Genomic DNA, 27,470 nt, shown 5'->3' with positions numbered 1-27,470 from the left:
GTCAAATTTGTTAAAAACCATTTGGTTTCTATTCAAATCGGTTTAATATTTGAAAAAAAATAAAATTAAACAATTGCAACTGAGCGTTGTTAGAACACAGGTATCACTTTTTAAAAGAGTTTGTCTGAAATGACGAGGAAAGCAGCGAAAACAGAAGACAAATTGCTGCAAGTGAAAAAATCGCTTTCAAATACAAAAGATCAAGAATCGGCTCCTCTTACTACTCCAACCTGATTAAAATCACTACTTCAAATTGGCTTCTCATTGACAAGAATAAGTCAGAAAAAGTGCAAAAGTTCCACTTAACATTCCAACCAAAACACCGGAAATTTTTGCAAATAGAAATTTCAATTACATATTGATATAAAAAAAAACAGTTTTTTTAAAATCATTTTTAAAATTTTTTTAAATAATTGTTCACATTTTTGATTGTTCATAAATAACACCACTGTATGCAGTAATGACATTGTTTTGCACAAATGCAGTTTGCTATCAATTAAAGCTCTCGGGATCAGCAGATATAACATGAAGTAATGATTCTTTATATTTAAAAAACATAATTTTTGTTTTGCTTCGGCATTTCAATAAATTCTAATTCCACAAAAGTGCACAAACAGTTTTTCCTCTCAGTTATTTCATAATTCCTTGCATTCAAGGATCTTACTCATTTGCAATAAAAAAATCCAAGCAATTCAAAAGAAGACAAGATTTCGTTTTTAAACTTATCGCTAAATTCGTCTAATAAAGTATGTATTAATAAAAATGATTAATCCTGGCACCAAACCGTTAATACATAGAAAATCTTGAAAATAGGAGATAAGGTGAATAGTATCAACAAAGTATCTGAAGACGAAATTTTTTTCACGTGCACATTAAACACTTAAAATTAGGAAACACAAAATTGAAAAATTTAATTTTTTTTCTTTGGATCTTCAAAGAAGCAATTTTCTGAGGGATAGATTTTGCTTCTCTTATTAAAAAAGCGTAATTCTAAGATTTGCTCAAAAATTAAAAGTGTCATGTATCTACAGGTGGAAACATTCAAAGAAACACGTATGACGAGGAATCTTTAAAAACCTGGGGCACCTTTGGCAAAAACGCATTGCTTAAACTTGGGGCTGTTTTCTAAAAAAAAACTGAAATTTCAATGAAAAAGGCAAACAGCAAATATAAAAAATGTATCGAGACAACAAAAAGAGAATAAAACACTAGTTTTGTTAATACTGAAATTGAACTGCAAAAAATTTTTTTGCTTTAGATGAAAACGAAGAATTTCATTTTTCGATGACAATTATAAGAAGCAAAAAATTCGCGGACAATTCGTTTTGAACGAAACACTGAAGAGAAATTTATACTGATCTTTTCTGTTGTGACCCCCCCCCCACTCCTAGCCTAGTGGAGCTACTACTTCTATGATTAGGCGCATGTTTCCTTTTACCTTGTAACGTGCAATATATTAACTCATTAATTGTAAGTGCAAAAACAGTTATAAAATCATTAACAAATTCTATGGGCTCAAACAAAGTAGATCCCGATTTTAAATACATATATTTCTTTTTCGGCACATGTTGACGATAGTCAGATAAAATTTAATTTTTCACTTTTTATACCGGCTGGCGGCCCAAAAGCAGAAAAATCTAAAAAACGAAAAAGACCTTTAGGTCGCCTTTGCATTACAAAATTATGCACCAAATTATACATGGAATTTTAAAAAGTCTCTATAGACTTTGAAAAAAAAACTCTATAAGCTTGCAGGATCTGGTTCAACAACTCATTGAACATTTTTTTGGTAAATATAAAAACAATCATATGCTCTCTTAGAAATTTTAGGATTCCATAAAGCGTCAAAAACTCGTTGCCGCTGAGGAGTTAGATGGCAGATCTTTGTAAACAATGAAGATTGACAAATGTCAAAAAGTACGCACCCTTTTCTGATTGAATTTCCATCTTTAATAGCAATTGCTTCTCAAGCATATTCATTGAAATGTGAAATTCTTAAATATGATTGTTAAATGAAATGCTTAGAAATCCAATAGAATTATTTCATTAATTTACAGTGATACAAAACGATTGAGACGCTGATACGAATGCTTATCAAAAAGCGATAAAGCGACACATTTATTTAAAGTTCTGATTAAACACTTACTTTAGAAAAAATTTTGAATACACTTGTCTTCAAATACTTAGAAAAATTCATCAATGGTGATTTTGCACAATGTGATCCTATAATATTTACATTTTTCTTGATTTAACTATTAAACTGGCGATAATAGATGTAATTTCATTTTTTTAGAATTTAAATGTTTTGAATATTTTATGCCGATAATTAATGAATAAAAAAACTTAAAGGAGTTTTTGATTATGCAGTAACGACTGGAAAAGAAGAAATAATAGTATATACGGGCAGAAAATATTTAGTAGTAAGTAATATTTAGGTAAAATACGCAAAATCATCAGCAAGCAACCAGTTTTGACTCGATCGTCAGTGGTAACAGAATTTTGGAATGAATCGAGAGTTGAGACCGGTTTTGCAATGGAAGAAGTAACTTGCAATTAACAAATTGAATTTGCAGATTGCGTCGATTCTCAATAATGAGATGCAAAAAACAGAGCGAGAGAGCAGCAAACACACTGCTCAATTGACTTAGGCAAAATATTGAGAAAAGGGAGCCAGGGAAAAAGAGGTCTGGAAATTGCACTTTGGTTTGACCTTGATAACATAATAAGCTTTTTATAGTGATAGGAATTGAATTAATCAGACCTGTTTGCCATTCAAAGCCTGTCTGACCAACACTTAAAGCGCAAGGTCAAAAGACGGAAATGGGTTCTAAGTACCCATTACTTGAGCAAGAAGTAAAGGCGAAATGCTGTCCAATTTAGTTTTCCCGTTTTCCTTAGGCTACACGGTTTGGATGAGAAAAAGCGCTTCCTAATACAAACTGCTTGGCAGGCTGTTTTAATTCACTCGACATTAATCAATATTGTTGGAGATACGACCTGTCAGTTTTTGCATATATTGACCGACACACTAGACCGCTAATGTGAAGTGAATTTTTAGGACACAATTCAACTGTAACGTTCACTTTTTGCCCTGTCATGCTCCAAAGATTGTTGCAAAAGACTGGATCCATAAAAAAACCACAATGCAGCTATTTCGGATAGTGGGCATAAAATTTCTACACCGCAAGGTGGACCTGTTATTTTTTACATGATGAAGTGCCACATAACAACAGATAAATTGTAACTGCGAGTCAAAAAGGGTAATGGAGGGTCGAAACACAATAGATCCAAAAACTCATCAAAAGAAATGTGAGAAAGAATTCAAAAAACCAATATCAACTCCCAACTCAAAATTTTGTTCAAACAGCATTGGACTAAAAGTATGAATGAGTATGCTAGAAAGAGTATGAAAAGTATGCTAGAATTGATGAATGAAAACAACACTCAAGCTTATGTACAGGACTTGAACCACAAATTACAATTACAAGATTAAAAGCTACTAAACTTTTTAAAAATTTATAATTAACGGAAAAACAGCGGGAGAGTAACTGCGAGATGCTAACACTATTCCATAATTACAGACACATCTGCCTATAGATGCTCCTAATTATAGCCTGTACCTGCAAAAAAGTGGAAGCTATTGTAAATATTATTTAAAGTTCGTAAATACTTGGAAGCTGATGTCAAACATGATAGAAAATTAATGAAAAGAAAACAATCACTTACCTTAAAAAGATATGAAAAAACGCTTCATGATCTAAAGGGTAAACACAAAAGAAAAAAAAAACAAACTTTAAAATAGTTTTTCCCAAATTACATTGAAATTTGCAGCTTTAAAATACAGCTAATTTACCGCTTTTTTATACTCAGAATTGGTAATACAATTTTTCGACAATCAAATACTAACCACATGCTAAACAAAAATATAGTGCATTATATACAGAGAAAACGCAAAACGGAGATTTTTCACGAAAAAAATGCCCAGAAGTTTTTAGAGTATATTCATAGCAATGAATACCATATTGAATCTCTATACAACCGAATATATGTAAACAGAGAAAACAGCGAGATAGAGGAGTGGGAGAGAGGAACATATAAATTTTGATCAAATGATCAAATCGAATAAAAGGCAAACTACACTGCGGCATTAAAAACAAAACCAGCAACAAAACCAAATTAAAACAAAAACAGCAACAACATTTCGGATCATTGAGAAACACAAAGAATGTCACAAGCATCTTCAAACCTTAAAATTATTTTAAAATTATATGCGAGAATTCAAAATGTGACGATTTTTTTTTAAAAAAAAACGTTTCCCCTTCTTTGTTTTTACCGTAGCCAATTTTGCTATCTGATAGCCAATCTGATGGTAGCGTAGCAGTGATATTTATTGAACAACACTATAACGTTTTTAGTGCTATCTGATGCAGCTTTGTTGTGCTATTGTTTTAGTATATGTCGAAAAAGTGAATCAACCAATCAGACAATGCCAACTGGTAAAGACTATAAGCCATCGGAAATAACAACAAGCTCATCACAGTGCAGCAGCTAAACACTTAGGGACAACGTTGGAGTTAAGAACTAATGCGTAGCTTAATTCGTTACATAAATGACACATACGATTATGCGCAATATTAGATAGTGAACACAGTAAGTAATTGTTTCCAATTTATTATCTAAGTATCCGACGCTATTTATCACATTAAAATCTGGTGCACAGAGCAGCAAAGAAGTCAGAAACTGAGATTGTGAGAATTTCATTCGTCGTTGATTATTACCTTTTTCTTTTCTTTTTGCCCGCAGGAGGGATTAATTTTGGCATTGTGTTAGTTTTTACCAATAACCCTTATTCTAATTTCGGACTGCGATGTTCAACTTATCAGTCAATTTCAGACATATTCGTTGATGAGACATTTTCCGCTTTATGGTGAGGCAAGTTCTGCCCACACATTGGCAACGGAAGATTAAAACATCATTGCCGAAGCACACGTGTAAACAAAAGAAAAATACCTTCACGCAAAAAACGATAGAAAAAAATATGTATCGACCAGAGAAGATATCATAATAAACAAAGCGAGAAAATTTTCAATTTTTCTAAAACTGGGTTGAGATAAAGCAGTGCTACATACAGAGCAAAACTCTGCACGCTGATGCAAATCTGTTGTGCTACTGTCTTATTAAATGTCGATATAGTCAAACAACCAATCAGACTATGCCAACTGGCAAAAAGCATAAAAGGTAATTAACAACAAGCTCAGCTAAGCGCGGCGGCAAAGCGTTGAGGGACATTGCTCGAGCAGTATGAGCCAAAACGTAGCTTATTTCCTTTCAAAAGCAATACAAACAATTATGAGCTAAATTAGAAAATGATGACCGTAACTAATTATTTGTTCCCAGCTCAAAATCTAATTTTCGGCACTATGTTATTATTCAGTCTGTCAGAAAGACCTTCCCACAAATGAGAAGGGAATCCTTGCGAAATGTTTTCCTTGAACTAAATGATCAACTTGTTCAAACAAAACACTTCAGAAATCAATTCTGATAAATTTGTCATTAAAAATCGCAGAGAAAAAAAATCAAACAACAAAAATGAAGGATAATCAAAAATGTGTTCGCACGAAACGTTTCAACAGTTCATGCCAAAAATTTTTTGTATATCAATGTATGATGTTAGAACAAAATTTGCCAGTTACATGAATGGTTTGACCAGTGGCTTTGAAAACCATCAAGTTCACAAAGAAAAAATTGAGATTGAAATTTTTGATGTTCTATTTATGATTTTTTCATTCTGTTTTGATTTGAGAGTTTCGCAAAGACCAAATTTTAAAAAGTTATATTTCCTGAGAAAATTGAAATAGATGAATTTTTGAAATAGATGAAAAAGCTCTTCGCATATGCGCCACAAAACGACCAAAAAACCTTATAACAATTGCCGAGTGGGGAAATTGCGCATTTGCTGAATACATTTTTATATAGTTTTAAACAATATCTGCTGTTCTGAAAGTTTATTGTCTCTTGAAAATTAAACAATTGGCAGTTTCAAAGAAATAGTTTTATGCAGATATCGTTTCCAGCTCAAGATATCGTTTCCAGCCAAAAGCGTAAAATCGATAGAAAACAAATCATAAAAAGAGAAAGAGAGAGAGAGAGAGAGAGAGAGAGAGAAACTTTATATGAAAAATATGATAATTAAACATTTTCCCACCAATAGAACTAAATACTGGAATTCGAGTCATGTTTTGACTTCTTTCATGTCCGTTATATGCTCATGCACAAAAACGGTTAGGATACTGAAAAATAGAAAAAAAATGTTATTTTAAAAAGAAACGCGTATCCTGCTTTGCAGTTCTACTCTCAGAAAAATGAGCAAGTTCCTGAAAAGTTTACTTCAAAAATGCAAAATTGTGGACCATAAAACTCCTGGCTATGCAATGACAAATCTGGCCTCCGTGTTAAATGTAATTTCAAGAAGAACATAAGAACGTGAAACAAGGTAACGGTGTATTTAAACCTAAAGCAAAACCTTGGATAGTGTCTTTTATAACTGTGAAATATTTAAATGTAAGCATCACGTTTCAAATATTATAATCCATTATTGTATTTTAAAATCCATTAGATTATAACAAAGCACGAATAAACGCAATATTAACTCTCACTTCTGATATCAAAATGAAATAATCGAAAACTTGCTGTTGTATTTTCCTTTACAGGGGAAGGAAACAAAAAAAAAAGAAACGAAAATTATGCAATTAAATTTTTTCACCTAGCATGACAAAATTTGGAAAAACAACAACTATGAAGGGGGAAAACATCTTTACTCTGCATATTAGTTTGTGTAGTTTGTGTTCCATAACAAAGCACGGAAAGCCTGGTTATTTTCTGATATTGGCTTTACTTATTAGCAACCGAAATGTATGTGTGTGAGGCAAAAAAAAGGCAACAAAACTGCTTGTCATATCGCATCTAATGAATTCAGTTATGAGCTTGATGGTAAAAAAGAAATTGCAGCAAAAAGTGAAACACGTTTCGCCACAAATCGATATAAGCTAAATTGAAGGTATAATTTTACTCTAGATAAACATATTCTTGTGAATTCACGTACAGTTTGTTCCGGCACAAAAGCTCATAATGGTGCAACAATTTGGGCTAAATACTCGAGAAACGTTTCAAGGCACTTCTTTGAGACACGTCAAATATAATAAAACCCACGCAAAAATATTGGTGTGTTCAATTTGTTCAAATATTTTTCATAGTCTTGGAAAGCTAAATTAGGAAGGCTCCACAAAGTCAATGTGAGGCCCAAAACCAAGAATTAATTAAAAACCACATGGTTAGTCGTTACTAAGCACAAAAGCTTTGTCAAAGCTAAAGAAAAGAGCGTATAAAAAAATAATTGGGAGGCTTTTTAATTTTCGAACTAAATAATTTTTGAAGCAAAAAATCAGTAACCACATCATCAGGTTCATAACTGCTGAAACCCAAAAAAAAAACATATTTCCTCAAAAAAAAAAACATTTCCTCGAACATAGTCGGTAGAATACCGAAAACGACAGGGGAGGGGTGGGGTTAGGTGGGGGGTTAGGTGGGGGAGGTAGGTAAATGGGGGGAATAGGTGAGGGTCTGTAGCTTAGATAAAAAGGAGTGACATATACGATCAAAAAATCATATACTGTTAGAGTCCAGTGTTCGAAAAAAGAAGTCAACAACCAAAAACAGAGGTAAATTGGATCTTTTATGTTTGTGCCCCCTAGTACCCCCAGCTTAGTGTGTGCATATTTTTTGCACCCCCCCCCCCCCCCCAGACGCACGTGCAATATTTTTTTCATAATCAATTACTGTGTAATGACACGGGCTCTGTAATTGGGGGTGCATAACGTACTGGGGGGCACAAACGGAAAAAATCCGTTATGTTTGAAACGAAAGAAGTCAAAATGCAAGTTATGAACTTGCTCTAGCTAAACATAGCCGGTAGAATACCGGAAAAAAAACGAAATGTCCTGCAAACAAAAACTGTTATCTTACCTTACCTATTTCAGAAATATGATAAAAGAAACATAAAATAATATAAGGCGAGAAAAAAATTTATTTTAGTGGGTAGGAAGGTGGGGGTTAGTTGTGTCGGGTGGGGTTAGATGTGCGTGTGGGAGTTATTTGTGTGTGTGTGTCTCTGTGTGTGTCTGTGTGAGTGTCTGGGGGACGTTTGGGGGATAGATGTTGGAGGCTTGTTGGGGGCGGCTTAGTTTAGAAAGGTTGGAGGGACTTATATGGGATCAAAACTTCTCTAACAGACTTTTTCACATTCATTATTGCCCAGGTTCTAAAACAGAAGGCAACGTTCGAAAAAAGTCAAAATTCCAAGCCATGACTTCCCCTAAAAACATACAAGGAAGAGTCCTGAAATTAAATTTAAGAAAATAAAAACGAACAAACTGAACAAAAATGTGATCATTGCTGAAACAATTGAAGCTTTTACCCTGAAAGTGAAATCTGATCTAATTAAATATACCAATTAACCCAAGCACATGCCTGGAAAGAGATAAATTGACCTAAGAAGACAGCAAAAATGAAGAAATATGAAAAATACTTAAAAGAACTAAAATTGAAAATTAAAGAAAGTTTTTAACTTCGCGTTTAAAAAGTTCAAAACCACTTTTTTTCTTTCGAACTTGTCCAGTAACCCATCTCTAAGACCTAAAGAAGACTCATTGGCCCGTAACAATTGATAAACTTGGAAAATGACTAAAAATTTGAAAACAATTGCAAATTTTTATGAAATGTTGCCAAGATTTTAGATAATAGTTTCCTCAAAACAATATTCTCAGCAGTAGCTATCTAATGACCAAATTTCAAGCAATAAGAAGCTGCATTAACTCATAAAGATCGATAAAGAAGAAACATAACAAAATTTTTCAGAAATTTTGAAAAAAATTCAAATTTTATCCAAAAAAATACAAAAATTCGTGATATTAAGAAGTTGGACCTGTCAGTTGGACCTATTGTGTTGCCCCTGTCAAAAATGTAGTAAATTAAAACCAAGTTTCAAAGAAGGCTCCCCAAGCAGTGAGAAAAGAAAAAATGAAAAGAAGACACATTTTATTGAAATTTGAAAAAGAGCAAACTTTATCAAAAAAATTTGTGATATTAAAAACGTTGAAAACATTTTCTCTCCACTATAAACTATGCAGAAAACCGTTATTAGACTCCAGAGTACGTTTTATTGCCCCTGAGGATGGAAAAAAATGTCAGTAAAGAAACTTGAAAAATAATGAAACTTTTTCAAATTTTATAAAATTCGTGACTTAGTTGAACTTAGTAGTTTATGTGGAGATTTTATGACCCATGAGGTTGGAAAAATTCACAAACTGGCAACAATTTTCACAAAAAAATGATAAAACTGCAAAAATTGGTATCATTTCTTGATTAAATTTGTATTAACAAAAATATAGCTCATAAAAAACCTACAAAAAACAGTATCATTTTTTGTGATTATGTTTGCATTTAAAATAAAAAAATCATAAAATAGACATAAAACGTAATTAGAAATATTTTGCAGAGTACCTTTACCAATGTTGACAAACGTCAATTCGACACCAATCAAACTCGAAAAATGACAAAAAAAAACGTGAAAAATTGGACTATTTTGGGCTCAAAACTCTTAAATATAAACTCAAAAAAAAACATTTAACATTGAATTAGCGCCTTCTCATCTGCAACACTCTAAGAATACAAAGTACTACTAAAGCCGGCTTTGGGCGTATTATGAAAAAGAATGCCGACTGGGCCTTACCTGTTTATCTCGTTTTGAAAGATCACAGTCATGAAAAATGTGTGAAAATCTCTGTGAAAACAAAACAAAACCGGAAGAATTCCGGGAACTCGCAGTAAAAAATTTAACACCCAAATTGACATTATGAACTTTCGAGTTATCTAGGCCAATTATTTGAAATAAAAACAAAAAAAATAATTAGAGGTGGAACAAAAAAAAACAGATAAAGCATCTGATAAAAATTTCTTTACAAGTTGTGACACCAAAACAATTATTGGAATTGAACTTATGCTACATTTAGTCTTAATTAATGATTCTTCTACCAGTTTATTGATGAATCAACAAAAATCAATTTTCAAGAGAAAGTTGAGGAAAAGAAAAAAATGAAGGGCGGAGTCAAAAAATAATTTTCCTTAAAAATTCTCGAACAAATTCACCCACAAAATGACAAGACGCTACTTCCCAGCCATCAATATGTTGTTAAACATCTGCTACTTCTGCTCAAGAAATTACCCACCCAACACATGATAGAAAACTATTACGCAAAAATGAATAACAAAAAAAAAACGAGAAAGAACCAGACAATAGAAAAATTATTGCATAGAAAAAGTCTTTTTCTATTCCTCGGTGGCAACTTTTAAGAAACACCTTGAAAATAACCCGAAGTTACTATTGAATACGAAAAACTAGAACGGGAAGAGCAAAACAAGAAGAAAAATGTAAAAATTTAGAAAAACAGATGAAGATCGACCAAAATTTGCTTAAAATTACTGCATTGTTTGTAAAAAGAAGTTCTGGAAAAAAAATCACTTAATATAATAAGGAGTCAAAAAATCTCGAGCAACCTTTTTCAACCACAAAAATCTTCAAATGAAATAAAGATTTGCAGAAGAACACAAAAACTCTTAAAAAAGCCTAAAAAACTGCAAAACGCTCAAAATAGCTCAAAATTGAGTCAAAAAGTGTACTGTTGGCTTCACAACCTCAAAAACTCCTCTAAAAGAACTATTATTAGTTAGGAAATCTGAGAAAAACACATTTAATTAACTTAAAAATTAACTTAAGCTGAAAACACTGCTTTGAAGATGCCGTAAGTGAATAAAAAGATTCGCTCGCTTAGCAAAAAACTTTTCAAAAAAACTTTTCAAATGCAACATGAACAGAAAACAATCTCTTTTTTCTTTGTTCTTCAGCACATTGACTTAAACACCTTGTTTTTGCGTATTTCATTTCTTAATTAAAATACACTCCAACAAAATTACCGATCGAAAAACAAAGCCGGAAGAATTCTGGAAACGACTCGAAAATGTCTTTGCAAAATTTTTGCTTTTCGAATATCCAACTGATAATGGCAATGAGTATCAAAGATAAGCAGAGACTATCTTAAATTATTTTTTTAAAAACAATTAATAATAAAAAGTAATTTAAAGCAACAAAAAATCAGAAAATTCAATTACGGTTTCAAATTGTAAAATAACAAATAGAAAAAGAAAAGAAAATTTCAAGTAATCAAGACAACTGCAGTGCTACCCCAAAGTTGGAGAATGCAAAATAACCACAAAAACATCTCTAATTTTGAAATAACGCGAAAAAATATGCGAAAAAAAAAGAACAATCAACAATTTTTTTGCAATTTTTATTGTCAAAATTTAAAGAAAAAATCAGCTTGTCAGCTTAGTAACAAAGATCCTGTATTTAGTAACAGATCCTAATAGAAACTGCCTACGAGCAATAAACTTACATTCAGTGACAAGTAAAAGCGATAAGAGAGCAAAATTGGCCAAAAATTACTAAAATAGTCTTAAAACCGGAGAAATAGCGTAAACCTTCAAATTAGCCTAAAACTCCCTTCGATAACCAAAAACCTTCCAATTGCTATCGAAAAACGTGAGTGAAAATTATAACTTTAGTCTGATATGGCCTTGAAGACACCATAAAATTTACAACAAACAAAAAAAACAGCTTGAAAAAGCCGCACGTGAACAAAAAATACTCGCTCGCTTAATAAAAATATTTTTACACCTACATTTTTCGCCACTCTTTGAAAAGAAAGCATGAACAAAAGAACCACTCTCTCTTTTCGTAAAAGCTCGTAAAAACTCAAATTTATATTTTTTAAGAATATAATTGCAAGTGTTAGCTCCGGATTTTTTTGCTGAATCGCAAGATTTTGGGAGCGATAAAATTACAAAAAATCCATTAGAACAAGCATAACTTAATTGTTAACGAAGCCAACTCCAATCAGAATTACCAGGGTCACACACCGGGGTACCGTAGACTAAAATTAGCTCTAAGCAGACCAACATTAGTCGGGTACAGGGGAGTATCAGATGAAAAGTAGGTATTACACAGAATAAAACGCCTAAAATTCAAAGATGCAGTCAAAATTAGTTCAAAGTATTCTCTTCAGAAAAATAGACGCTCACTTTTTAAAGGTCCTCCGATTTCGCCAGTAGGATGTACTGCCTCATGACAATCAAAACTTCTCAACGCAACAATGCAAAATTACTTAGCCTTTATCTTTGCCTTCTCTGCTTGCCAAAAATTTGTCGGTGTTTCTATCATTCACAAAATTAGTCTCTTTAGAGGATCATAAACACTACTTTATGGGTAATTAGCTGTTTTCGGAGGTTTGAACTTTGGCTCTGATTGCACTACTCAACTTCTTGACTGAGCTCTGTTCAGACTGTCCAGAACACACCACTGGAATGTCCATGTTCACCAATTGACTATCGTTTATTTTGAAAAGAATTCTTAGCAAACTTCAACATGATCAAAAACCGATAACAAGAGACTCGATCTGTGGCCCTAGGAGTTCATAAGTTTGACAGACTATATACTGCCTACATTGCTAATCAATAAAATTCTTTAATCAGTAAGGAGTGTCACAAAAACTGAACAAAACACACAAACACACAAAAAAACTAATCTCAAAAAAATAATGCAACATGGAAAAACAGCCGAAGAGAACCCACATTTCGCTCAAACTAAAAGCAATCCATTTTCTATTCTGTTGCCAGAAAAGGATGAAAAAGAATACAAAAGTGAAAGTAATTGAAGAAATCTTTCAAATGTAAGCGGTGCCAAAGTCAATATGGCAAACAGCCCCCAGCAAAACCCCTGGACACTCCATCCTTAGAAACAATACTTAGCTAGGTCTTCCTAACTTGGTATACCCCGATAAAGGGTGATTAACATTAGACCTTCATAGTTCTCAAACAAATTCATCCTGAAGGGTAAAACTTTAGAATTAATTCAGCTGGATTTGATTGGCCTGAAAAACCTTAAAAAAACATGTGTTGCCTATGTTTTTGGAGGGCGGGTTGCATCCACAAACACACAGTCGCAAAAAAACTGTCCGGGGAGCTGCGGAGAAAAAAAAGATGCGTTCTCAGACTCCAACCAAAATTTTGCTGGGTGTTTAATCATTTAGCTCAACTGCATTTCAGTGCACGTGTTATCAATAATTCCTTCTGAGATCCCGCGGCAAGAAAAACCACAATTGGCAATTTAGACACTCGTGCAACTCTTATTTGGCAATTCAAATGTTTTCAATTGCGAACTTTCTGGATAACGGAGATATATTTCTACATAAGTCTTAGGACCCGTAATATTTTAATCAATGCTATACCACAAATTAAGAACTTAAAAAGATAACCAACTTGCAATGACTGTTAAGTGCTCGTCTAAACAAAGAAAGAAGCTCAGTAATGTGCGTTGGCAAAGAAAGTTCTAATGTTCCCACCCTGCCCAACTACATTCTTGACATAATTGACAGATAAGGAATAGATGTTGGTAAAGTCTTTTTAAAAAGGTAATGAGCTCAAACCACTAAAAAACAAAAAACTGTCATTGGGCCGTCTATGACACCATCCATTAACGAGAACAAACGAAGAGACAAAATTAAAATTCAATGAAAAACACGCAAAAACTATGACCAAAACTCAATGTCTATCTAATCTTTTTCTAAGAAAATGAAATCAAAAAAGAATCAGTTTGAAAACTAAACTATACAAATTGACTTGATTTTCAACAGAATCATTATCCAGTAGAGAAAAAACAAACGGGAGGACTTAGAAATCATTATTACTCTTTCAGAAAACATTTACTTCAAAGTCATGAAAATTGTCAGCTATCAACAGAAATCATCAAACAGTTTCATTTCTGCGTCAATAGGAAGCCATAGCAAAATGTCATTATCGTGATGTAATACGACTAGACAAAAAACAAAGACAAGCTAACTCAAAAAGTCAATTAAATGTTGCGAAAAAGTATTGTCGAAGCAAATGGATTCATAATTTCTTTACAATAAACAATAGATATAATAAAAGGCAACTTACCTTAATGTCGTTGATGATTTGTGACTTGTCATCAAAGATTCATTACCGCGATAATGTGGCAAGACAGCAAAGCGCAACATCAAAAATAAAAACTCCAAAAATCAAGAAAAGTTTAAAAAAAATTCAAAGTGACAAATCCAAAAAAAATTATTAAAAGAAAAAGTAGTGTAGAAGATTAATTTCTTGTTCACTTGAAAGACAATACAGACATTGTATTTTCAGAATTTGAGCAATTTAGAAGCAATAGTCACGAAACTATTTCTCATCTAGCCAATCTTGTTTCGATAAAAACTAATTGACAAAAATGTAATCTACTTTCTGTGACAGTTTATCAACAAACTGCTTATCAAGACTAATTATTTCAAATAGACTTAAACCAGGCAGGGATTTTTCTTCCATTCCAAAAAAAAATTTGCGTTAGGTTTTGAAATTGTTGCTGCACAAGGGTCTGTTGAATATTTTTTCGTTCGCTCTGAGGTGATCAAAAAATTGTTGTTTTGAAAATTATTTCGAATTTTTTAGACTTCATTGCAATTCAACTCTGAGCCGTTCGATTTATTTTCTGACGTATTGTTTGATTTTATTCTAATTCTGTCGAAGCACATTTTTTAAAAAATTGTCGTTCATTACCATAATTCTGCATTTAAAAAAGCCTAAAACGCGCCAACAACTTTGGGCCGGGCTTTAATTTTTTTTCTGTCAGATCAAAGCAGTCAACATGAAAGCATTGATCGCAGTTGAAGCAATTGGTTCAAATGTCTTCCCAATTTTTATTACAATGCCCAAATGAAAAAAACTTTAGAAATTAACTCAGCTAAACATGTGTTGCCTATGTTTTTGGAGGGCGGATTACATCCACAGACACACCGCCGCAGAACACTGTCCGGGGAGCTGCCCAAACAAGTGGGGTTGGCTGTTTAAAACATCAGGGCCCTCATCTTGAGACACTTTCAGCTACACAACCTCTATCGGCTTCCATTTCAATCACACTTCAACCCCCATAACACTGGACGCAAAAACAAGATGAAAAAAAAGATGCGTTCTCAGACTCCAACCAAAATTTTGCTGGGTGTTTAATCATTTAGCTCAACTGCATTTCAGTGCACGTGTTATCAATAATTCCTTCTGAGATCCCGCGGCAAGAAAAACCACAATTGGCAATTTAGACACTCGTGCAACTCTTATTTGGCAATTCAAATATTTTCAATTGCGAACTTTCTGGATAACGGAGATATATTTCTACATAAGTCTTAGGACCCGTAATATTTTAATCATTGCTATACCACAAATTAAGAACTTAAAAAGATAACCAACTTGCAATGACTGTTAAGTGCTCGTCTAAACAAAGAAAGAAGCTCAGTAATGTGCGTTGGCAATTAAAGTTCTAATGTTCCCACCCTGCCCAACTACATTCTTGACATAATTGACAGATGAGGAATAGATGTTGGTAAAGTCTTTTTAAAAAGGTAATGAGCTCAAACCACTAAAAAACAAAAAACTGTCATTGGGCCGTCTATGACACCATCCATTAACGAGAACAAACGAAGAGACAAAATTAAAATTAAATGAAAAACACGCAAAAACTACGACCAAAACTCAATGTCTATCTAATCTTTTTTCAAGAAAATGAAATCAAAAAAGGATCAGGTTGAAAACTAAACTTAACAAATTGACTTGATTTTCAAAAGAAAATATATGGTACCAGCCTTTATGGAGAATCGTTATCAAGTACACGAAAAATAAAAAGGAGGACTTAAAAATTATTACTACCCTTTCAGAAAACAATTACTTCAAAATCATGAAAATTGTCAGCTATCAACAGAAATCATCAAACAGTTTCCTTTCTGCGTCAATTGGAAGCCATAGCAAAATGCCATTATCGTGATGTAATACGACTAGACAAAAAACAAACACAAGCTAACTCAAAAAGTCAATTAAATGTTGCGAAAAAGTATTGTCGAAGCAAATGGATTCATAACTTCTTTACAATAAACAATAGATATAACATAAGGCAACTTACCTAAATTTCGTTGATGATTTGTGACTTGTCAAAGATTCATTACCGCGATAATGTGGCAAGACAGCAAAGTGGAACATCAAAAATAAAACCTCCAAAAATCAAGAAAAGTTAAAAAAAAATTCAAAGTGTCAAATCCAAAAAAAATTATTAAAAGAAAAAGTAGCGTAGAAGATTAAATTCTGGTTCACTTGAAAGACAATACAGACATTGTATTTTCAGAAATTGACCAAATTAGAAGCAATAGTCACGAAACTATTTCTCATCTAGCCAATCTTGTTTCGATAAAAACTAATTGACAAAAATGTAATCTACTATGTAAAACTCAAAAAGTCAATTAAATGTTGCGAAAAAGTATTGTCGAAGCAAATGGATTCATAATTTCTTTACAATAAGCAATAGATATAAAAAATGCAACTTATCTAAATGTCGTTAGATGATTTGTGACTTGTCATCAAGGTTTAATTACCGCGATACTGTGGCAAGACAGTAAAGCGGATTATCAAAAATAAAAAAACTCCAAAAATCAAGAAAAGTTATAAAAATTTGAAGTGTCAAATCCAAAAAAAAAATTATTGAAATGGAAAATTAGCGTAGAAAATTAAATTCTTGTTCACTTGAAAGACGATGCAAACTTTGTATTTGCTGAGACTGTGACAGGAATCAGATTACAAAAAAGCTCGAAATAAATATTGAGGGTAAAGTTCGATAAACTATACATCTTTTTCGGAAACCATCTCTTAAAAAGTCCTGGAAGTCAAAAAATTTCTTTTAAAAATTACTAAACAGATTAAATATTAGTAAGTTAGGCAGCCAATTGGACCTGTCAATAGTTAGACTCAGTCAAAAGACTGTAGAATAACAACGAACACAAGCACAAATTTCACAATTAACCTGTAAATAGAGAGACTGCAAAAAACACCAAATGCAAGCAGAAATTTTGAAAACAATTGTACGCAGACACAATGTTGAACCAATGGAAGAATAGTTTTTTCACTGATATTAAAAAGAATGTTCAACGGCCATCATTTTCAAGTTCATTTGATCTGGCAATAATTGAGCCTGAGATTATTCTGGTCTGAAATAAATGTAATCCATAAAATTTCTGGCCTGTAAAAATCCAATATTAAATGAAAACTGATATCAGAAATGCTACTCTGTCATAAAAACAAATAGTTGTTCCAAATGTTACCGATATTGCTCATTGGAGAAAAAATGCCAATATATTTTAAAAAAATGATGAAATTTGGGTCATTATTGAGTTAAATTGGCAAAAAACCATTAGGTAACGACTGAAATCATGGAACAGAGACAATAAAAGCTCCGAATTGAATAGACTTACAATTATTCAGACTTAGATTTAACACGACAAAAGAACAACAAATGCTGCCAAATATGAAGAACTCTTTAGAAAAACTATAAAAAAATTTTGTCGGAACCATAAAAATCATGAGTTTTACTCAGAAGAAAAAAATTAATCAACGGACTTCATTTGAACATACGTGGTATCTCCCATCATTTGAATCTCTTTAATAAAACAGACTTGTCTGAAATTGGTACAAAAGACTTTTAAAAGACAGCCACAATACAATCCGAACCATTTTCATTGCAAATATCAAGGATGTTAACATAACTTGACAAGCTATTGTTGCACAGTTGTTGAAAAATTTAATTTAATTGTTCTTAATAATTGCATAATAGCTCATGGGCAAAAAACTCAACGTATCGAAATGGATAATACACTTTTAATAACAAATCGGTTTGAAATGGCAGAAGGCCGACAGTTTGTTAGTTCCAGAACAATTTTTTATGAACTGGAGGTACAATAGTTGTCATCTGAGTGACAACTTTGTGTCAGCAGTTTTTGAGTCTGGCACTACCAGTCAATGTGGACAAAATGAGCTAAAAAAGCATACTTGGTGCAATTTCTCAATTAAAAAAATTTCATAAAGTCAGCAAAAATTTTACCAAAAAAGTCAGTTAAAACAATTCAAAAACCATGTTCTATCTTTAGGCGTAAAACCACTAAGAATAATCGTCAACAATGTGATCGTTATTGTATTTACAGAAAATTTTATCAAAATTTCAGCGGAAAAAAACGAAAAGTGTGAACAAAACAACGTAGGTGAGGCTAAGGTTAGCAGAAGCTTAAACCTCCGTAACTTCTCGGAAAAGAAACGAAACTCAAACAGTTCTTCTTAAATTGAAATTCTGCGCCTGGTCGGCTTTCTAATGATATCACTCACAACTCTGTACGATTAATACATTAATCGGCGAAAATTGACCGAACAAAAATCTAGTTGACCATATAGTCAACTAGAGATAAATGAAATTCACAACAATTAATGCTGTGTTTCTTATAGTTACTATGTCAATATATTTAAACCTTTACACGGCTTCTCATTTCAGCCGGTGCAATCAAAAATAATGAGACAAGTTCAATGCCAAAGTTCAAATTTAATATCTATTTAAAAGATCTGAAATGAACCTAAAAGAAAAAACGTTGGCACGCAATTAACAATATTAGTTATTATCTTCCAGTTGCAGTTTTGGCGTTATTCAAACGTTTACTTCTTCATTTTTATGGGACAAAAATCAGAGCAACTGAGATTAGATTTCAGATCAGATGAACCGCTTTTGAATGACTTGTCAAATGAGCTTAAAACCTATCGCACCAAGAAGTACAAGACATAGTTTGAAAATTCAAAAATAATGCTCAAACTTAATAGATTCACAGACATTGTTTTAATCATGTTTTAATCGTCAATATGAGTTGACCTGATCAGATCATTTTAGGAAGAATATATGGTAGCAAAAAGTAATAAACATATTGGCATAAGAGACTCTTTCAAATCTGCCCACAGGGATAAATATCCTTCCGGAATCTCGAAAATGTTTGACAGTTCACAAGACCCATCCATGAAACATTTTCTTTTACCCGGAGTTACAAACTATATATCAGAACTCATCCGAGCAAAACAGTACAAGTGTATCGGTAAAAAACAGTACCGATTCAGTCTATTTCCATTAAAATGATGCATGAAAACGTTTTCAAACAACTTTTTTCACGCATAAATGTTCTTTTTGTGTAATATGAATAAATTCTTTGTAATATGAATGGACTCTTGCATCTTGATGAAGATTACACCGCTGATGTAAATCCAAATCGTCACGGGCAAATATGCCCGATGCGTGTATCTCGTGTTCGTTTTTCCTATGTTAATACATTGAAAATGGAACAAAATTGCGGAAAAAAGCTACTTTAGCAGAAACTGGCAAAATGGAAGAGAAATTACCAACCTGTGTTCGAAAAAGTGTCATAATCTTAGCCGCGAAATACAAGTACAAACTTCATAACCTGTTTTTTGCCCGTCTTGTATCACGAATGTGCCCCATTAGTGTATCGCTTTTCGCACGCAACGTAGCTCGATTTTGCATATATACCGCAATTAAGCCCAATTTATTGCGCGTTTTTGAACAAAAAAGTGATTATTGTGGACAAATCTGTTTTTATTGGCCAAATCTATTTTCACTTGTCAAATCTATTTTGTCAAAAATATGATGTACGTCACAGAGCCACCAAAACTGACTTTTTTTCTGAAAAATCCATCGCTCAAAAAGGGCTTTGTTTGTCAATGTGGGACGGGTTCTTACTTATTGTGGTAGTGCTTATTACTTCTTTATTATTACTTATCAAAGAGTTCCTAGCCACTTGATTGAATCTGCACCCGTCCCACATTGACAAACAAAGCCTTTTTTGAGCGAGGGATTCTTCAGAAAAAAGTCAGTTTTGGTGGCACTGGGACGTACATCATATTTTTGACAGAATAGATTTGACAAGTGAAAATAGATTTGGCCAATAAAATTAGATTTGGCCAGTGAAAATAGATTCGGCCACTCCCACATTGACAAACAAAGCCTTTTTTGAGCGAGGGATTTTTCGGAAGAAAATCGGATTTTGTGGCATTGCGATGTACCACTTGTTGTAGCTTTGACCCCCAAGCAAAAGTTTTTGGTTTAATACAATCCAAATGAATAGGAGATAATACAGAAATAGTATGAGCGATACTTTACAATTCCTTGACCCAAAGGGTCGCATCATATTTTATAAAAAAAAAAGAGACGAATTTTGAGAAACATTGGACGTAATTGCAAAACTTGACTTTATATAACACTAATCTTAATTTTTTACATCATTGCCAAAGTTAGCCTGACACACGTTTCTCATATAACTGTGAACCACCTAGACCCAAAAGTCGAGAAATAAGAAGGCATTTTACATAAAACAGGTGATTTTTTGCGTTTCCGAACTTTACTTTACTAATAGACCAATTTTTCCTTATATCAATCAACCTTTTCATGACATCGGTTACTGCTCGTAGCTTGATTGATGTTGTTGAAGTCACTGATCTATTTTTTATCAGTTAACCTTTAATGCTCTCATAAAAAAGTACGGCGGCTGAAAAAATTCTGCTTCCTGAGAAAAAGATGATAAATCACGTGATAAATCCTGCAAACAGATATAATACCCAGGAAGCTGCTAATTTTCCAAACAAACATCTCAAAATTTAGAGGCGATACTTGATTTGTATGTCACTGAAACGGTAATAAACAACAGAGATCAAGCCTTTTTGCTCAAAAAACCATTTAAAAAAGAAAACATGTACTGTGAACTCTTGCAAATACTTAAAATTACTTGACACAAAATTCTTTAAATAAAAAGAAGCATTCCAAAATGAGGTATAGTTCCAAATGAAGTAAGATAAACAATTTTCCGACTAAATTTAGCTTAGTCGCAAATTGTGAAGAAAATTCTAATACAATAAATTAAACTTGTTCCACTGGAACAAAAGATTGGATGATTTACGAGTTTACCTTTACTTGTGGTAGGAAACAAGTACTGATTTCAAATATCACCAAAAGTTGCGGTTTTATTTTTATAACTGGTAAAATGGTACTCTGGGTTTTGATATTTCGAAATAATGTTAAGAAAGAGTAGCTCTATCATCTATCCTCATTTTTCTCCTATAATTTTTAAGATTTGGATCATTACAGATTTGGAATGACCTATTCGGTCCTTTTCACTCATCGTTTCCCACGAAACGAATACTTAAACATGTAAAATTGCCGTGAACTATGGAAAAAATGGAAATTGATTCATTTTATTACCGAATTTCACTGAATGGCCAGTTGGGCAAATTTTTGCAATTTGATAACAGACTTGGTACCTCAGATTCCGCCCATTATCCAAAATTCAGTTGTCGAGTTTGGACAGCAATTGCAGCTAGTTTTGAATATGAGTTTCTGCTGTTTCAGCAACATCAACGCCATATTGATAAATTTAATTAACCAAAAACAAGCTCACATGCTTAATTGTGGAATACGTCATCATATTATACAAAAGAAGTCATTTTGTAAAGTTTTTGTTAATTTAGTTGAAGCCCAAGCCCTATTGTGCATCGGCGCTTGTCGGTAACAATTCTAAGCTAACATACTTATTTTCATCTGCTCTACAGGTCAATAGACAGCCGAAAGACCTATATAAACATGACTGTTTCACAGAGTGTAAAAACAGACGTATTTTTTTCGTTTCCGAACTTTACTTTTCTAATATATCAATTTTTCAAGTGTTGGCCCCAGAGCAAATTTTTTTGGTTAAATCCAATCCATGTGAATACGAGATACTACGAAAAAAGTATGAGCAACATTCTACAACTCCTTGACCCATAGGGTCGCATCATATTTTTAAAAAGAGACGAATTTTGAGAAACATTGGACGAAATAGCAAAACTTGACTTTATATAATACTAATATTAAATTTCTTAACATCGTAGCCAAATTTAACCTAACACACGTTTTTCCTACAAATTTGAACCACCTAGAAACAATAGTCGAGAAATAAGAAGGCATTTTAATGAAAAAACAGACGAATTTTTTTCGTTTCCGAACTTTACTTTTCTAATGTACCAATTTTTCAAGTATTGACCCCCAAGCAAAATTTTTTAATTTAATACAATCAATATTAATATGAGATACTACGAAAACAGTATGAGCAACATTCTACAACTCCTTGACCCATAGGTTCACATATTTTTTAAATAAGAGACGAAATTTGAGAAATGTTTGACGAAATTGCAAAACTTGACTTTATATAACACTAATCTTAAATGTCTTTACGTCATAGCCAAAAGTAACCCAACACACTTTTCTCTCATAACTTTGAATCACCTAGACCCCATAGTCAAAAAATAAGAAGGCATTTTACATAAAAGACCAACGAATTTTTTGCGTTTCCGAACTTTACTTTTCTAATGTACAAAATTTTCATGTATTGACCCCAAAGCAAAAATTTTTGGTTAAATACAATCACTGTGAATAGGAGATACTACGAAAATAGTACGAGCAACATTCTACAACTCCTTGACCCCTAGGGTCACATCATATTTTTTAAATAAGAAATTTGAGAAACATTGGAGGAATTTGCAAAACTTGATTTTGGTGTTCAGAATCTAAAGACATATAATTCGCTCACCGAATTACAACCGAATACAATTTGTGATTAGTTTGCAGACTAAATTTTTTGTTCAGTGAGTTAAAAACACAAAATTTTGACTTTTTTCTGAAAAATCCCTCAATATTTTTTGATGATATTTGTCGGATTTTCAGGTCAATTTTCCCTTCTTGGTCAACAAAAACCGCTTGGTTTCTACATTATTGCCCTACTTATAGTGCCTCTGAGTTTGCCAGTCCAACATTGGTATACAAGCCCTTTTTTTAGCGAGGGATTTTTCGGGAAAAAAACCGATGGCTCGGCTTTTCGACTTTGTATTTGAAGTTGTTTGTATTTAAATCGATTTAAAGCTCTAAACGCCTCCATTAAATCTTTAATAAAATGCTGATTACAGAGTATTAAATCAATTTTGCATGCTCAAAATGCGCGCTTTTTATAGGCTTAATTGAGGATTAGTGATATTTTTAATGCGAATAATAGATGCCTAAATTGAGCGGAAACGTGCTACAAGACTTGTAACCTATTTTTCGATTTGAAAATTCTTTTATTTCGCAAAATTGGCGGAACCCCCTTTCCGGAAAGTAAGATACAAAGGATGTCTCCTAATTTCGTTCATTTTATGTATCTAATTTCCGAGCGAATTTTACTAAGGCGGAAATTTTGGGGTATACCTATGCGGTGTAATGAACTGACCTTCGTATTTGGAGTTCTCTTCGGTTACAGAGACTGGTCCAGGGGAGGGGGTTGCGGAGTGTGAGTGATGGTGTGAGTGTGGGGGGTGGTGGTCCAGAGGGGAGATGGGGGAGTTCGAGATAGGTCCACTGCCTCCGTGGCTGCTGGGCGATGGAGAGACTGACATTCTTCTGTTTGTCAATTGAGAAGTATCACTGGCTACGCGAGAGGTCACTACACCACACAAACAAACACAAGCAATAATAAGTAGGAACACAAATATTCTCAAAAAGCGGCATCAAGATTTTTTGCTAAAGGTTAATTACCTGCAACTGGGAAACAGGTCTCAAAAAGCCTATAATTTAATCATGTTGGCATTTTTCTGCCATTGACTCCAATATCATACATGACATACCGGGTTGATCAAACTTACGAGCCGTAAAGCGGAGCATATATGGTTCATAATATTAAATTTATAGATAATCTGGCTCTGTGAACGTACAATGATTTGTAAGTTCCTATGTATGGTCCATTTCACTCAATTCATTTGGAACTTTGCATATGAAAACTTCGAAAGCATGAGTTTTCATGACTAGTAGGATAACTTATTATAACTATTGTTATTAAGAGGATTCAGTTATGATGAGCAGAACGGGTTAATAAACCAATCTGTTGACTTTATCGCACAATTGTAGTTAAAATTGTAACAATTAATGCAGGCTCTTTAAAAAATCTTAGAATTTCAATCCTAGATTTTTCCCAGTTGCTTAATCAGTGCCTCCAAGTTTAAGTATTATGAGTATAACCACACTACAACAACGAGAAAACAATTTCTGACGCATCTTTCTTCAATACCTGAAACTTAATTACACTAGAAATTATTTTTAACATGTGCTCTGATTTTTTTAAATCTATTTGCTTATTCTCTTATATTTTTCAATAAGGAACGATCTCAATGACAAGCTGATTTCACTCCGGGTTATGACAGCAATTAAATATTGGGTTTTGGTGATTCCATTTTTGGAGAAAGTGAGTTAACTAATTTCAGGTAGCTTAAAGTGTTTATGTTAACAACAGGGCTCTAAATGGGCAATCAGACAGTTTGTTAGTTGCACGCAATCAGCTTCACAAAATCACAACACAAAATACAGATCGATAAAGGGTTGAGAATTGATAGTATCGATAAGGGAGGGAAGGAGGGGAGGGAAGGAGGGGAGGGGTGGTTAATCCGATATATACAGCAGTCAATTCTATATAATTGGATCACATGGTGTTCCTATGAGATCTGAAATTGCTAAATGACGCTCCTCAATTCTATTTAATTTCTACTTTTTTGGATCAGTAAAATTGAAATTGAATAGATTGTCTGCGTTATCAAACTTTTCACACTATTGCGGTTTGGTCTGCGTGTAAGAGTCTAATAGATTTTGATATGAGGAGCGCCCAAAAGCTTAACCCGGGTTGACCCCATAATTCAAAAAGTTATAAAATTACAACTTCATATTATGGCGTCTATGAAAAGTTGTAGTCATAGAACTTTCATAAAAGGGAGTTCTATGGAATTGAATTTTTGTGAAATTTTTTTTTACATCATGAAAAGGAGGCAAATAGTGTGTTTCAAAAAACTAACTTGAAAAAAAAAAGAAAAATTGAGTCTTAAGCGAACAGAGAATTATGAAAAAGTTGTAGTCATAGAACTTCATAGAAAAAGAAAAAAATTTGGAGAAAAGTGAAAAACATTATTGCAAGTTAAAAAACTCCTTGCCAGCCCTGAATTATTCAATGAAAAGCCATTGCATCAAAAGAGACTGCAAATAGCAATCAGCAATGAAAAAGTTGTAGTCATAGAACTTCATAGAAAAGTTTTGGTTCAATTTTTTCCGTAAAAGACTCAATTTCTTCCTTACGAAGAAATGTTATCTTGCCATTCTAATTTTTGGTGCAAAGCAAACCAGCGTATAGCAAAAAAGTATGGGACAATGAAAATTCGATAGAACATGGTTCCAGTGTTCTTCCAAAAAAATTTTGGGGTAAATCGGACACCCAAAAATTTGGTTAATGTAGCCAATTTTTTTTTCAAAACACCAATTGCTGTTGCCAACGAGTTGTTTCGAGGAACCAAACTTTTTGAAGCACACTTTGTGTTTTTCAGCTGATATCAAGCAAAGTTTTATCTCGTCGAGAATTGAACCACCCCATCTCAATAATTTTGCTTACAAATTTTATCCATATAAGATTATTTATTTTTTGTCAATATCAAAAATGCTTTAGTTGTGATCCTCCACTCACGTTCATCTCCACGAGTGTACAATTAGCTCATAGCCTAAAAAAATTATGGGACAATGAAAACTCGATATAATATAGAATAAGTTACCTCACAATAAGAAATTTCGGTGTATATCGGACACCCAAAATTTTGGTTAATGTAGCTAATTCCTTTTTGAAATGACCAATTGATATTGCCAATGAGTTGTTTCGAGGAACTTTAAATCTTCGATGCACATTTTTGGTTTGCAGCTGTTATCAAGCAAAAGTGTACCTCATCGAGAATTGAACCACCCCATCTCAATAATTTTGCTTACAATATTCATCCATATAAGATTATTTATTTTTTGTCAATATCAAAAATGCTTTAGTTGTGATCCTCCACTCACGTTCATCTCCACGAGTGTACAATTAGCTCATAGCCTTAAAAAAATTTTGGGACAATGAAAACTCGATATAATATAGAATAAGTTACCTCCCAATAAGAAATTTCGGTGTATATCGGACACCCAAAATTTTGGTTAATGTAGCTAATTCCTTTTTGAAATGACCAATTGATATTGCCAATGAGTTGTTTCGAGGAACTTTAAATCTTCGATGCACATTTGTGGATTGCAGCTGTTATCAAGCAAAAGTGTACCTCATCGAGAATTGAACCACCCCATCTCAATAATTTTGCTTACAAAATTCATCCATATAAGATTATTTATTTTTTGTCATTATCAAAAATGCTTTAGTTGTGATCCTCCACTCACGTTCATCTCCACGAGTGTACAATTAGCTCATAGCCTAAAAAAATTATGGGACAATGAAAACTCGATATAATATAGAATAAGTTACCTCCCAATAAGAAATTTCGGTGTATATCGGACACCCAAAATTTTGGTTAATGTAGCTAATTCCTTTTTGAAATGACCAATTGATATTGTCAATGAGTTGTTTCGAGGAACTTTAAATCTTCGATGCACATTTTTGGTTTGCAGCTGTTATCAAGCAAAAGTGTACCTCATCGAGAATTGAACCACCCCATCTCAATAATTTTGCTTACAAAATTCATCCATATAAGATTATTTATTTTTTGTCACTATCAAAAACGCTTTACTTGCGATCCTCCACTCGGGTTCATCTTCAGGAGTGTACAACTAGCCCATAACACAAAAAAATTATGGGAAAATGAAAACTCGATAGAATATAGGATAAGTTTCCACCCAAAAAAATTTTTTGGGGTAAATCGGACACCCAAAATATTGGTTAATGTAGCTACTTCTTTTTTGAAATGACCAAATGATATTGCCAATGAGTTGTTTCGAGGAACTTTAATTCTTCGATGCTCATTTTTGTTTTGCAGCTGTTATCAAGCAAATTTGTACCTCATCGAAAATTGAACCACCCCATCTCAATAATTTTGCTTACAAAGTTCATCCAAATAAGATTATTTATTTTTTGTCACTATCAAAAACGCTTTACTTGCGATCCTCCACTCAAGTTCATCTCCACGAGTGTACAACTAGACCATAGCACAAAAAAATTATGGGAAAATGAAAACTCGATAGAATATAGAATAAGTTTCCACCCAAAAAATATTTTTGGGGTAAATCGGACACACAAAATTTCAGTTAATGTAGCAAATTCTTAAAGGCCGATTGCTATAAAAGACCGATTGATATAACACTTGGTTTTCATCAAAATTTGAGACGTTTTTGAAGCACATTCTGGGTTTTCAGCTGATATCAATTTCGTTCGACTTCACAATTGCAAAAAAAAAATTCAGGCAAGTTTTGTTGAAGTTTTTGTTTTTAATCAACTCAGAGCGTCTCGCGCAAATAAACAACCATCAACGGGGTTGGTAGCCCAATCTACAATCTGGGTTTCAGTTCAAAAATGGGCTTTTTGATCAAT

The 27,470-nt window shown here is 33.0% G+C and overlaps 1 protein-coding gene across 1 annotated transcript in view; it reads right to left on the bottom strand.

Moving 5' to 3' along the window:
- Window positions 1–27,470, bottom strand: part of LOC142338286 (uncharacterized) — a 263,519-nt gene that overhangs the window by 32,916 nt on the left and 203,133 nt on the right. Inside the window, exon 14 of the mRNA XM_075388005.1 lies at window positions 23,328–23,540. Within this exon, the coding sequence (XP_075244120.1) occupies window positions 23,328–23,540 (213 nt within the window). The remainder of the gene's footprint in view (window positions 1–23,327; window positions 23,541–27,470) is intronic.

Source organism: Convolutriloba macropyga, chromosome 1 (assembly GCF_964194025.1).
Source record: "Convolutriloba macropyga chromosome 1, txConMacr16.3, whole genome shotgun sequence".
Taxonomy (NCBI): Eukaryota; Metazoa; Xenacoelomorpha; order Acoela; family Convolutidae; genus Convolutriloba; species Convolutriloba macropyga.
This window is presented reverse-complemented; position numbering and strand designations above follow the sequence as displayed.